Source organism: Squalius cephalus, assembly GCF_949319135.1.
Source record: "Squalius cephalus genome assembly, chromosome: 10".
Lineage (NCBI taxonomy): Eukaryota > Metazoa > Chordata > Actinopteri > Cypriniformes > Leuciscidae > Squalius > Squalius cephalus.
The window spans coordinates 6315934-6330398 of NC_137131.1; the positions used below are offsets into that span (position 1 = coordinate 6315934).

The 14465-nt window shown below is 37.8% G+C and overlaps 1 protein-coding gene across 3 annotated transcripts in view; it reads right to left on the bottom strand.

Moving 5' to 3' along the window:
• Window positions 1-405: 405 nt before the first annotated feature.
• tafa3a (TAFA chemokine like family member 3a) overlaps window positions 406-14465 on the bottom strand; it is a 97347-nt gene continuing 83287 nt past the window's right edge. The window contains exons 3-5 of one of the 3 annotated variants that reach the window (XM_079883980.1): window positions 10380-10529; window positions 5906-6030; window positions 406-1281 (exon numbers count right to left, since the gene is read on the bottom strand). In XM_079883980.1, coding sequence (XP_079740106.1) covers window positions 1270-1281; window positions 5906-6030; window positions 10380-10529 — 287 coding nt within the window. In that variant the 3' untranslated portion in view covers window positions 406-1269. The remainder of the gene's footprint in view (window positions 1282-5905; window positions 6031-10379; window positions 10530-14465) is intronic. The other 2 variants (XM_079883982.1, XM_079883981.1) reach the window with 2 other exon arrangements.

A 14465-nucleotide genomic window follows, 5' to 3' on the forward strand; every position in this document is an offset into this window, starting at 1 on the left:
TACATTAGTCCATCATTATGAACGCCTGAATGTTATGTTTATGACATGTTCGGAGCTATCTTTTGTGTGACTGACTTGTCAAAGTAAATGACATCTTGACTAACCTGGCAGTGCCCCTCCTTGTTCTACTGTTGATCCTGTTAATGGTAAATTAGCCAGACAAAATCTCTGGCAAATGGTATTATGCTAATAGCGTTAGCCCTGCCCTATGCAAGTCAGTCTGAAGTGTTCTGTGACAACTGCATAAGCGCTACGTGATTCACAGACTGAATGCTAATAAAGTGGCGTCAACACACAAATGTATATCAAAGAAAGAGGCTACATGTCAATGTCAATGCGAACATTAGCATAGTCATGTGACATCTTGATGTTCTTGAAGATTTCATCAAAGTTGGCGAATGTGTTAATGGATAATGAAAGATGTCTGATTGTTTATTCTTTTTGTTCTGTTGGTGGGTGGATGTTACATTTAAATGCACTTTCTCTTTTATGATGGCAAAGTAATCATTCTTCAAAGTTACAACTGGACAAGATTTCCCATAGAGATACTTTTATTTGAGATAATACTGACACTTTGACTCAATATTGGCCACCAAGGCTTTTAAAAACAAACAATAAATCTTTTTGCTATCTTCTTTTTCGCTGCTCCCGTAGACCACTTCAACTTTCATCCATTATCAATACCTGTAATTCTTATCGTTATACTCGCCTCTTGCTCAAGTCCGTTTCAAAATGGAGCAGAGTGCCCCCAAAACCATACCCAAAAATCACACACCTCACACGGATCAAAAAGTCTGTCCATAGTAGATAGAAGAAAGAAAATATTGGCACCAAAACATAGGGGACTGAATATTAGTGCCTCTGGAACATATGATTCAAGTAATAAGTGAACCTTTCAAGTCCACATTCGCTTCAAAAATGTAATCCACTGTTCCGAAATTGCAGAATTGTCTCTGAACTGGTCCACATCTTGATTTTTATGGAATATTTACTTTACATGGTGTATGATCTTGTCCAACACTGTTGTAAAACAAAAACGGGAGTTTGGCAAAGCGAAAATACTGTAGAAGAGGGAGGGGGGGAGGGGGGAAGAGAAATACTCCATGTGTTTAAATGGTCCATTCCAAGTGACATTAGTATTCAGAAGTCCAACAACTTGATCCCAATAGTTATGAAGTAGTTTGAAGTCTATGTATCTTCATTTCCATTGCTTTGATCAAAAAAAAAGAAAAGAAATGCTGCTAGTCCCAAATGAATATTGGTCCCAGACTATCGTGTGACCTGAAAAAGAGGAGTCCAAGTTATCATTTCGTAAATGTCTGCATATTATTTCAGTAGGGCTGGATTGGATAAAAATCAGAGTCAACCATTTACACCAGAAGATACATTTGCATGGGCTACACAGCTGGGGACCAAAAAAACAATTATTTATTAATAAAAAAAAAAAAAAAAATTAATAAACATGCAGCTTTAACATTCAATTGAATCACAGGTGTGTGTGTGTGTGTGTGTGTGTGTGTGTGTGTGTGTGTCTATATATATATATATATATATATATATATATATATATATATATATATATATATATATATATATATATATATATATATATATATATAGCCCACTCCTACTTTTCAGTCTGTCTGAAATGTTAAATTTGAGGTGTCATCGCCGGACTAAACATTACAACACTTCAGTTTATATCATCATAACATAACGACAACAAATCACAGAGTGTTAACTAATTACCTCTTGAATATCAGAGGGCCTCCAGCACTATAAAATTGGAAAATTCCACTATTAGAATTATTCCTCTAAGGCATGAGGTGTTAGTAAGAGACTGACACATGCTCACACAGGCACATTGTACTGTCACCTACAAGTGTCATTAACCACACCACCAGCATGAGCTCAGCGGTAGCGGCCTGAAATAGACACACACTGAGAGATTGGAGCCATTAGTTCCTCTGGATCTGAGAGGGTTTAGCATGCAAGTCTGGTCCTGTTCCAGCTCTGTAACACAAAAGCACGGCTCTGGGTTCAGAGGCCAGGGTGGGGCAGGTCTCTATAGCTGTGGATGAGGCCAGACTGGCAGGCTGCTAAGGGAAGCCCAGTGTAATCTACACCTTCAGGTCACAGCCAGCAGGCAGCCGGAGGACACAGAGGAAGAGGAAGGTGTGCTGGTCACAGTCTACTTCACTTCCTGCATTCCTCTCTGGTTCAGACATGAGATTTGGTGGATTCACTTGACAGGCAATTCAACAGAAATTTGGGTGGGCAAGATCAGACTCAGCTACTGAGAACTGTTCATATACAACATTCGTCTTATTGCTCAGCACTATATTCTAGTTTGTATTTTTCAGCAATATGTCAGCCAATTTAAATTCCATTACACTCCTGCTCAATTTGGGGTCGTAAGTATTTTTTAATGTTAGTCTTTTATGCTCACCAAGGCTCTATTTATCTGATCAAGAATACAGTAATATTGTGAAATGTATTTACAATTTAAAGCAACTGTTTTGTACTTTAGTATACTTTCAAATATATTCTATACCTGTGATGCAAAGCTGAATTTTAAAGCATCATTACTCAAGTCTTCAGTGTCACATGATCCTTCAGAAATCAGTCTAATATGCTGATTTGCTGCTCAAAAAAACATTTCTGATTATTATCAATGTTGAAAATAGTTGTAGTGCATAATATTTTTGGTGGAAAATGTGATGCATTTTTTTTTTAAGATTCCTTAAAGTTTAGAAAGTTCAAAAGAACAGCATTTGTTTGAAATAAAAATCTTGTTGTTATAAATCTCTTAACTGTCACTTTTGATCAATTCAATGCACCTTTTTTCCCAAACTAATTACAAATTAGTTTGTATATTCATTTTTGCTGTGGTGTTCAGAATTTGAAATTTCATATTTGTTGTTATAGACCATTGAAAATTTGGTATCGTCAAGGAAAAGGAAAACAGATCTCATGGCGTTTCATTAGATTTAAATATCTAAATGTTAGTGTGAAGATGAAAAATATGACCTTTTAGATATCAACCTATCAATATCAATTCAATAGATATCAATTTGCTCCCTTCTTTGAAGATTTATGGAGTAAAACGGCTCTCTATTTAACAAAGCACACAAAAGACCTGAACCGAAGGCGATGCACCCTGTTTTACATAATACGAAAGTTTGTTGCATATAACCCCCACAAAATGCACAAAATGCTGAAACTAGAGCATGGCTAAATAATTGTAAAATGCATCAAATATCCAATTGAACATAATTCGGTCAATGGACCTGCTGCAAAAGTTTAAAAGTAATGATCAGAGTGATCAGACCTCTGATAAACGGCACAGATTAAACAATCCCATCATGCTCTCATCGTTTCTGGGGTTTCTTCTTGCGGTTATTGCATGTCCATGTGCAAGGACGGTGGCCTGGAGGGCCCCAAAATCAAACCCAGGTTTGAGAGAAGCTCCCAACACCTCAGAGGTCTGCCTGCTGTTGACGTGTGAGTGCAGTGGCATGAATTATTAACAGGGCTAAAGTAAAAAAAGGTCTGCCTCACGCAGGCCCCTCTGCCCCATGAATAATGGAGGGCTCGACTCAAGCGCAAGCATTTGGTGAGTCAAACTTCTCAGCCTGATGGATGGTTACAAGCCCAGCATGTCAACCGTACATACACAGTGGCTCGCAAAACACACGTCGGCAAACATAAAAACGATAACTCGCATTAGCCTGCAGAAGTGCGTCATTGCCCTGCCCTGACTCTCCGAAATTCAACGCCACACTGCGTTTCTTTTTTCTAGGCCTTTTTCACACATTAAAGTTTGTCTAGGGTCCATATTGTGTTTTATTTAAAGTCCAAGTTAAATGCAAGGACCACTAACAAGCTGAAAGCATGACAGTCGAGGAAAGCAGAAAACTAGTGCATTCTGTGGAAGAACGGAAGCGATGACTAAAGGCCTGTTCACACCAAGGATGATAACTATAACAATATTGCTAAAGATTTAGTTCTAAAAACCAAAGTAAATATAAAAGAATAGAGTCCACAGCACAACTATAACAATAACGGCAGAGAGAAACAATGTCATTGGAATCACTTTCAGAATTTTTTTTTTTCCCAACTGGTGAAAACATTGACAGCCAATCAGAATCCATCCAGCTTTAAAGAGCTTGAGCATTTAAAGTGGAAGTCGACAAAACTGCAGTGTTATCATTCATCGGTGTGGATGCTAATATAGTTATCGTTCTTTGTGTGAACGGGCCTTAACACTAGTTAGCAAAAGGCTTTTTTCTTTTAAATCAATCAACAGTAAAACATATAATATTTGACCAATTAAAAATTATATGAATTATTATTAATAATGATAATAATAATTAAAGAGTATATAATATTCAGTTTTGTGTATACATTTAAATATGATTATTTTTAAATCTTAAAGGGCACCTATTATGCAAAATTCACTTTTACATGGTGTTTGAACATAAATGTGTGTTGGCAGTGTGTGAGCAAAACCACCCTAGAATGATAAAAATCCACCCAGTGGTTTTTTTACAATCTCAATAAATCATAAGCACTGTCTCAGAATGAGCTGTTCTCAGATTCGGCGCAATGTGACGTAGAATTGAGCAGGCCCCTCCCACGACTGTTGAGTGACACTTCAGTTTGAGCCTAGACCCGCCCTGAGTGAGCTGGACACAGAGTCCGCCACTGTTCGACGCTTGAGCAGCTGTAGACAAGAATGTCTCCTAAGCGATTGAGTGTGTTGTTGATGGATGTAAGAATGAACATAGCAGTCTTCATTTACTCCCGTTGTTACTCGAGGATGGATCTGTACTGTTTGTGATCCAGCTTACACTCTCCAGAGCAACAGGCCTAACGTGACTGGACACGGAAGAAATGAAAGTGCGAGCGCGCTCTTTATGACAGCTCTTCGAGTCATTTTACGGATATAAGGTTTACCAGTTTATTTAGCACCCACTGAAAAGGTGTGTATATTTGTTTACTGTTAGTTGTAACGAGTGTTTTGTGTACTTCGCTGTGTATGTTGTTGATAATGAAAGGGAGAGAGAGAGAGAGTTTATGGATAAGACTTTAATGCGCACTCCTTATACTATGTTTATTCAGCACTTACAGAGATTCTCTGGAGTAAAACTAACGCTCTTCTTTTGTGTGATGTACAATAAACTTCACTGAACTCCTCAGTATATTTTGGTCATCATTCGGACGGGGTTTTGCTACAGCAGGCTTGTATTAGTGGATAAAAGCAGATGACAAATAAGTTATAACCATAATTAAACTAAACTATACCTGTTCTATGTCCATACAGCATATATTCTCTGGCTCTGTGGGCATTATTGTCCGACTCCGAGTCGAAATGAACACCGCAACTGAGAGTTTCTGTTCTGATATTATCAGATGAGACTGTCCTGGCTCTGTAGCGCGAGCTCATGAAGCTCCGCCTCCTGTGTCGTGCAGCAGCAGTTAATTTGCATTTAAAGGGCACACACTAAAACAGCGCGTTTTTCTGAGCCCCAAAAAATTACAATTTAAACATGCTGTAAAAAATTATCTGTTGTGTATTTTGAGCTAAAACTTCACATACATACTCTGGGGACATCAGAGACTTATTTTACATCTTGTGAAAAGAGTCATAATAGGTGCCCTTTAATTTATTGTAAAGCGCCTTGAGCGTGGGAAATTTTTTATATTTATTTTTATATTTTATATATATATATATATATATATATATATATATATATATATACACATTGGCCCACTTTATTTCTGTTGTATGGTCTGACAGATATTTTGAAACATTTCTTAACCCTCTGGGGTCGGAGGTGTTTTCTGGTATTGATATTATTCTGATGGATATAGCACTGTGATTTGATGGGCTCCCTCTCACCTTGGTCGTCTTGACTTTGTTTCCTGTGCTGCAGCTCCAACCTTTTAGATCTGGCAACACCTTACACTCCTCGCCCTCCATACACGGCTGCATCTGACACCACCACTTCTGTGCTACTATTGAAGCTGCGCAGACAGAGAGAAAGACAGGAAGAAGAATCTCAGCACTCCGCTCACAATGTGGGAACTGCCAAAATGGGAGAGACACATCCCCAAATCACCATGGTACCCAATATTTTAAAAGATGAATCAATGAAGATTGAGAGGAGAAAACCTCAGAAGATCTCAGTCACGTCCACAAAGAAATGAAACTACCTCATTCTATCTCTTTCTCCCTAAAACAATGAGGCTATAAAGGAGGTGGTCTTTGATTCAAAGCTGACGGTTTGAATCCATCAATTCAGTGGGCTCGACACTCACTATGTCTTTCTAGAAAAAGTTCAACCTTCATGTCAAGATGACAAGGGTTGCGGTTGGGGGAGCTGGCATGATGTTGAGGGTTAAGAGGAATCGAGAAGTAGAGGGAGACATTGTAAAGCTTTGGGCCTCAATTTTTAATTCAGAGCAGAGAGGAAGATGGTTTGACTGACTGTTTAAACAAAAGTTTTTTGCCTTTAAGTCTACATCTTTTAGGTTTAAATCCAAATATAAGATAAAATTCTTGTGTTGAAACTTTTACCAGATATATTTTTAGGAAAACAGACCACAAATATTCATGACCTTGAATGTAGGGAGGTATGCAAATGTTGTGTGCAGTAAAATGCTTTCTAAAATGAGAATGTTCCAAATAACACCAGCAACTGACTAACAATAGCCCTTTAATATCTTCCATCCCAACTTTCAAAATGAGAAAGAACATTATGATGGTCAAAATTTGGACACTTTTACAAAACTTTACCAAAAAAACATTTGCTACAGTTATATTTGTAAGGAATAATTGACGACAGGCCGTTGAATTATTAGAAAAATAATGCACACCCGAGGTGGTAATGCGGTCACGACGCGAAGCGGAGTGGCCCTTCACCTCGGGTGTGCATTATTTTTCTAATAATTCAACGGCCTGAAGTCAATTATTCCACTTATACTACAGTTACCACACCTCGAAACATTGTTCAGATTATGTATTTCAAGACGTTTGTAAAGTTTTTGTCATTAAAACGCTCTTGTATGTAGGACTAATTTCTTACGCATCTAATCCAATGCCGCCGTTGCTAATTCCAAAACGTCATTTTAGAGTTAGTAACGGAGGTTTGAGCCACTGATAGCAGAATAATGCTGGGACACACGACTAGCTGACACATTCTCTGACTGTTTTCATCGACTGCAGCAGATTTTAAACACCGACTTTGAACACAGACTGAACGCGCTGAACACGCGTTTGGGCATGATCAGTCATACGTATCAAATTACATTCATAACCGGCCTTAAAGTGTGTCCCCAGTTATTAATGCAGTTATTAGAGAGAGAGATGTTGCAATAATGAGACAGAAAAGCATGTGCGTCAATATTATTATTTATTTATTAATTCAATTCCTTTTAATTAATTCGAATTCATTCTTTTTTTTTCTATTATTGACAGATGACAGACTAGCCAAATAAATGAAACACAAATCCCTTTTAACAAGCAGGCCTATCAATAATTATTTATTTGTTATATTATCTGCAATAAAAATCCGTGCTGCAGGATTATCCATTTATTTAGCCTATAGTCAGTTTAATTTTCTATTGATTATAGATAGGACTATATACTTTATTTATTCAAATTAAACTGCATGTTTCCATTGATTGTGAAGCTAGACATTGAAAATTGCAGATCAAGCGCATGGGCCTAAATGTTTTTTCTTGTTATGAATTGTATCCTATTTTCCGTTATTACAGTTAACTACGCGAAGTGATATGGAACTGTAATGCGGTCAAGACCTGCCTGGAACTACTTTAGCTGTGCGTTTCCCTGAAAATAATGCACACCTTAGAACGTTCGTCAACCAATCAGATTCAAGCATTCAACGGCCCTGTAGTATAAATTACAATAAATATATGGTAATTGGCCACCACTGATATTCTTACACTATCTGAAGGAAATCCCATATTAATTTACTATTTTACAGTAATAACAATAAGCAAAGTGAATATTGCAACTATAATTAATGTTCATTTTTATATTTCAATAGCAAATGCTACTTTCTGCAGCTTTCTACAGGCACTTCTTTGAAAACTTTTCTCGTTTGTGGGGTCCGAAAATCTGATATCCTTAGTGAAATTTCTATTTTGGATTTTTTTTTTTAATACATGGTTTTTTTTTTTTTTACAAATGACTTATCAGAATAAAGAAATTAGGCAAAAAGCTTGGGGGGAAAAAAGCATGAAAAAAAACATGATTTCCAATATGGTCTCAGTTTTTTAAAACCCACAGTATGACAATCTACAGCATACAAATAATGTAGAGAGGTCAAATGTCTTTCAGTCATAAGCGCAGTGGTTTTTGTCCTCGTACAGCAGGTAGAATCATGCGCTGTGGTCTCGGTGCTCAGCAGGGGGTGGCAGCACCTGTCAGATGCATTAGAGGGCAGAAAAGAAGATCAAGATCGATTGACCTGTCCAGTGAGGGGGCCGTTGACATGTTATTAGACAAGCAGCCCACGCTGCACTTGAGCGAACAGCAGGATGACAGTGTCACACTCAAACGGACCCTGACTCTGATGTGACAGCCCAGAGAGATGAGACTGAGATAAAGAGGGGCAGCTAGACTTTAAAAAAAGACAGCCAACTTTAAATTGACAGTTTAATTTAGAAGCATTAATAATTAAAATATTAAAACAGACAAAAGATAGACAAAAGCAGCTGGCTATTTCTTGCACATTTTCTACAGTGTTCTTTTGTAAATTATACCATGATATTAACCTTGTTTTTTAGACATGAAACGTAGTAGTACGTTCTTTCCATGTAAACACTGATGAGACAAAACATTATGACCAACTGCCTAATATGCTGTTGGTCCTCCTTTTGATGCCAAAACAGTGCCAACCCACCAAGTCATGGACTCTACAAGACCCCTGAAGGTGTCCTGTGGTTTCTGGCACCGAGACATTAGCAGCAGATCCCTCAAGTCCTGCAGATTGATCAATGTTGTTGGTCCAGCACATCCCACAGATATTCAATTGGTTTGAGATCTGGGGAATTTAGAAGACCTTGAACTCTTCATCAGACCATTCCTGAACAATGTGTGTGTAACTCCTCCACCTGTGTCCTACTCGCCCCGCTCTGGTTCTCCGGCGTGAGAGTCAGGTGCTCTAACAAGGAGGCTAAAGACTGCAGCCTCTAGCATCTGTCGCTAGACCGCCTACTGAGATCAGAGGAGTGAGGTTTACTCGCACAGCGACTTTTAGCTGGCCTCCGTTACATGCGCAGTGTGGCATTATCCTTTCTGAAAGAGGCCACTTCCAACAGGGGAACACCATTGGCATGAAGGGGCGTACCTGGTCTGCAAGGTACAAATTTACATGTGGCATGTGTCAAATTCACGTCCACATGAATAGCCGGACCCAGTGTTCCCAGCAGAACATTGCCCAGAGGATCACACTCCCTCCACCGGCTTGTCATTGTCCAACAGTGCTTCCTGGTGCCATCACTTCCTCAGGTAAACGGCGCACTTCTACACGGCCATCCACTTGATGTAAAAGAAAATGGAACCCAGGTCCAGTTCACGTGCCCATTGTAGGTCATCACAAGCTCTCTGATTGGTCTGTGGCTATGCAGTTCCATACGCAGAAGAGTGCGATGCACTTGTGTGTTGTGACATATGCCTCCCATTACCATTATTATGAATACATTTAATTACATTTGATTTGGCTTGTTCCACAGTAGACCTTCTGTTGGCTTGGTTTATGTTTTGCTTGTCCTCGGACCACTGTTGGTAAATTCTCACCCCTGCTGACAGAGAGCAACCCACAAGCCTTGCCGTTTCAGAGATACTCTGACCCAGTCGCCTTGCCATAACAATTTGGCCCTTGACAAAGTCGCTCAGATCTTTATTCCTGCCAATTTCTCCTGCATCAAACATGTTGATTACGAGAACAATCACTAGATTGTTTGCTTACCATCTAATCTACCAGACCTTAATATGTGGCCTTGTTAGGAGATTATCAATGATATTTGCTTCACCTCTGACTGGTCATAATGTTTTGGCTCATCAGTATATACATATATATAAATTACAGAAGTATAATTTGAGTGAAAAGTTGAATGGTTGTACAAAGTTCACATGGTCAATGTCACAAATTTGCTTAATTAGTTCTTCTTTTTACATCATAACTTAGTTATTTTGTATTTCGTAAAAACAAAACAAAAAATATTTTCAGGTTAAAATTATATTCATTAATGTTATATGTTAATATATATATATAGCTTAATAGAATCAAACAGCAGACACACACAAAACTCGAATACACACACACAACAAATAAAAACAGTCTTACCGTCCACACAGGAAGGAGCTGCTCTTGTTGTCCCAGCAACTTGCCCAGGGAAGCAAGAACACTTGACAGTTTGGGAGCGCTCCTCGATTTTGTTCTTGTTACAGCAGCGGTGGGCTGCAATGACCTCACAGGTTCCCGCTTTGACGTGCACTGAGGAAAAACAACAAGGACACAGAGTCTATTAAAATCAACCAGCTGTTTCAAACTCCCCTTGCCGACAAAGGAAACGATGAGGCACTAATGCATATTCTGTTGCTGCCGTTGGCTGCAATGGAAATGAATTTGACATGGAGGCAGTGTATAATTTAATTAATGCTAATGCAAGCAGTTTTATTTGTCCCAGGTCAGAAATCAGAAGAAAACGGTCTCTGTGATCATCAGGTTGGGTTTACGGTGGGTTTTAGTAATTACAAGTAAAACGGTTAATCGACGATCATAGGCCTTCAAGCATCTATAAGGGTCTTCAGGCAATTTATTAATTTTTTGTTTTGTTTTGTTTATCTTTCACCTATGACTGAACAGCAGCGGGGAGGAACATTACTTAGCATCTGAAAGTGTGTATTCACACATCATTCTGAAGATCTAAATTGAGCAGAGAAAAAAAAGAGAATAAAACATTTTGAAAGTTTTAGTGTACCTTTCAAATCAGCCTTAATTGCATTGGTAAAGATTTTCAATTTAAGACTTGAGTTTAAAATTGATTGAAAAACGGGCCTCCGTTTTCCCATTAGCTGGCCAATCTCAAAATCTCATCAACAACATTAAAAACATTTTGCCTACAATCAATAAAGAGCCTTTAACGTGCGCACAAAAGAGTCTGTCGAGCGGCAGGCCGATTGTGGGCTTGGAAAAGAAAAACAGAGATTTACCGATGCAAACGCTGGCGGGTGAAGGGCTGAACCCCCTTTGTGTGATTATCTTTCAGCCCCAACACACTGCAGGGCCAAAGTTAATTTCAAAAAGTTTGAGCGGATGCAAATTGAATATTCAATGGTGGGAGTTTGTTCCTACAGCTTATAGAAAATGATTGCTTTGACTCATTCAATGTGCATTACCGCCTTTATTTATTTGTGCACCTTCAACAGTGCTTCAAAAATCTATAAGAAAAACAAGCTGGGCTGGGTTACTCCAAGCTGGGGTTTTGGGGGAATTTTGAGTTACCTTTTTGAATTTTTTAAGTTACTTTCGCTTAACTGGTAGCAATGACGTGAAATATGGTTTGAGTGTAAATAGTCGATTTAAAACATGCTAAATAACTTTTTCATTAATTTATTGGCATGATATATTAAGAATATTCTATTTCAGCTATGTAAAAATTCACTGTTAAATGATCATAAGAAAATATACAATTAAAATGAAACAGGAAATATTGAAACAGAGGAAGCTGTTCACTGCTCTTAGCTGGATAATAATAATAATTATTAAAAGAGCACAATCTCGATTCAAACACAATCTTATTCCTAAATGACAAGGATTCGGCTATGGATTCAAACTTTGACAAGAACGATCACACCGATTCAAACCTGTGTTTGCGCTGCCGCTGAGCCAGAGTGAGCAGTTGTCATGTAAAGGTATGAAACAGATCACAAACAGTCTTTTCAACCACACAGCATCTAAGTGTTACAATAATTCAAATTATCACAGAACTAATGGGATAAAAGTTTATAGTTCAAATATAAAATAGAGTAAATCACCTTTTGAAAATAACATGACGTATTAAGAATTTAAAATTCTTTTAAAAAATCTGCTCTTACAAAACTAGGTAAATAATGGGTACAGCAAGTTTAGAAAAAAATAAAAATGACATTTTTTCCATCAGCCCTCTTAAAATTAGTTGACACCCATGTGGAAGAGCATGGCATGAGCAACACCAATGTCATGGGTGCAATCCTTAAGAGATTTAAATATTTTGAGTGAACCGTAAATTGCCTTGGTTAAAAAAAATTGTCTGCAAAATTCATAAATGTAAATGATATTATCTGTGTGCTCATGAGCTTCAGTGAAAACTCAAAAGCTTTTAATTTTGGCAGTGAAAATTAAGAGTTTCCATGTTTGGCACGGATCAAAATGTGTTCCTCAACTCGAGGTCACACTGAAATTGAATCAAATTTGCAAAACAAAGAAAGTGTCGTGTTCCTGGAACAGAATGTTTTTGGCAGCGCCACAGTGATCAGCACTGACACAGGAGCACCTGATCCCAGATCAGTCCTCAACCTGCTGTGGGAACCCTCTCTCAGAATAGCTGCCTTCATTACACTGCAGGAATAGGTTGGCGGGGCCTAGAGAAACAGTGCAAACTACTGATTAAACCATAACCCTTTCACCAAGGTCATAAACAAGCCAACCAAATCTATAGGCAGCGTGTGTGTGTACGTGAGCAATCGGCTCCTGTGAAGATTAAGTGGCCAGTGTTCAGCAAGGTGCCCGAGGACCAACAAAGAGAATTAAACAGTTACTTCTTGGCTCCGTAAACTCGACTGATGTGAGACCTTTTCTAAGAAGGTGTTGTGTCTATCTCTGGACATCTGTGCAAAATTTCCATGGACTTGCAATAGCTGCGATCGATATGTTTCACTTAAGGTGTGCAGGCTGGTTGTCTGGCAGAGTCAGGGAACGTCTGCCTCAGCAGCAGGAGGGGGCACGATCGGGGCGCTAACAGTAATGGAGGCTGGCATAGCTCTTATAGGCACTGCTTTCAACACCACAATCACATCCATTGATCCCACATTGACAAGCACTGAGGAAGGTGAGGAATGGATAAACTAGAAGGATGATAAACGCAGTTTATGCTATTTGACAAAAGCCAAAATAAATAAGAAGCTATATTTGATAGAAATGGTTATTATTATACATTTATTTGATCACAACTACAGTAAAAAAAAAAAAACAGTAATATTGTGAAATATTACAATTTTAAAAACAGTTTTTTTTTATTTATTTTTTATTAGGGCGGTCGATTTAATGTGTTAGTTAGTTAATTATGGGGGAAAATAACGTGTTGAAATTATTAACTCATTTAACGCACCCAGCCCACAGGCCTATGTAGTTCATCTTACATTTCATAATGTTGATTGGTGATGAACATGAAGCAGGGCAACAACTCACTGTGTGATGTATACTGAATGCAGTTATGCCCTTACAATTTAAGATATCAAGACAAAAATGCACCTGTATGAGTTTTTGTCTTATATGTATATCATGATGTAGTTAAGCAATATCACATGAGTAATGAGCGCAATATCACATGAGTGCTGTTTGAGTGCAAAGAGAGCCATTTACTTCATTCCTGAATGAATCAGTCGTTTGAACGAATCGAATGAATGAATGACTCAATGACTTAATTTAGACATTTACCACCATCTATTGGCAGTTTTAGTTTCTTATTTAGAGTATCATTTAATTTAAAAAAAAATCTTATTTCCATATTAATAATAAAAAAAAAACATTAAAAGGTATAGTTCACCCAAAGATTCTGTCGATATGTACTCACCCTTCATGGCAGTTGAAGCCTAAAAGCTTATGTAATAAATTCTTTGTTGAATGAAAACTTTTTCTAATGTCTATTTGATGCTTTTCTCATCTAACACAATAATGACTTTAAATTATCTTTAAGAGATCATTTCTCAGCCAGATTTGATGTGCGATTAATTTCAATCTCAATTTCAATTTCAGAAATCAATCTTATATGCTGATGTGGCACTCAAAAAACACACGGTTGTGCTTTGTGAAAACTGTGATACAATTTTTTTCAGGATTCTTTGATGACTGTAAAGTCCAAAAGAACAGAATTTATTTAAAAGAGAAATCTTTTGTAATGCCTTTACTGTCACTTTTGATCAATTTAATGATTCCTTGCTGAATAAAAGTATTTAACAAAAAACAAAAAAAACTGTACTGCCCCAAACCCTTTGAACGGTAGTATTTCAAATATAATAACTTACTTTCTTATGACTTATGGATTCTTATTATCTAATGCAATGATACTTTTCATCTGGTTTCACAGACGAGGCTTAAGGCTTGAGCTGTTTTAACTGAAAGAAACTTGCACTGACATATCTTAAAATGTCATTGCCATTGTTTTGTCAC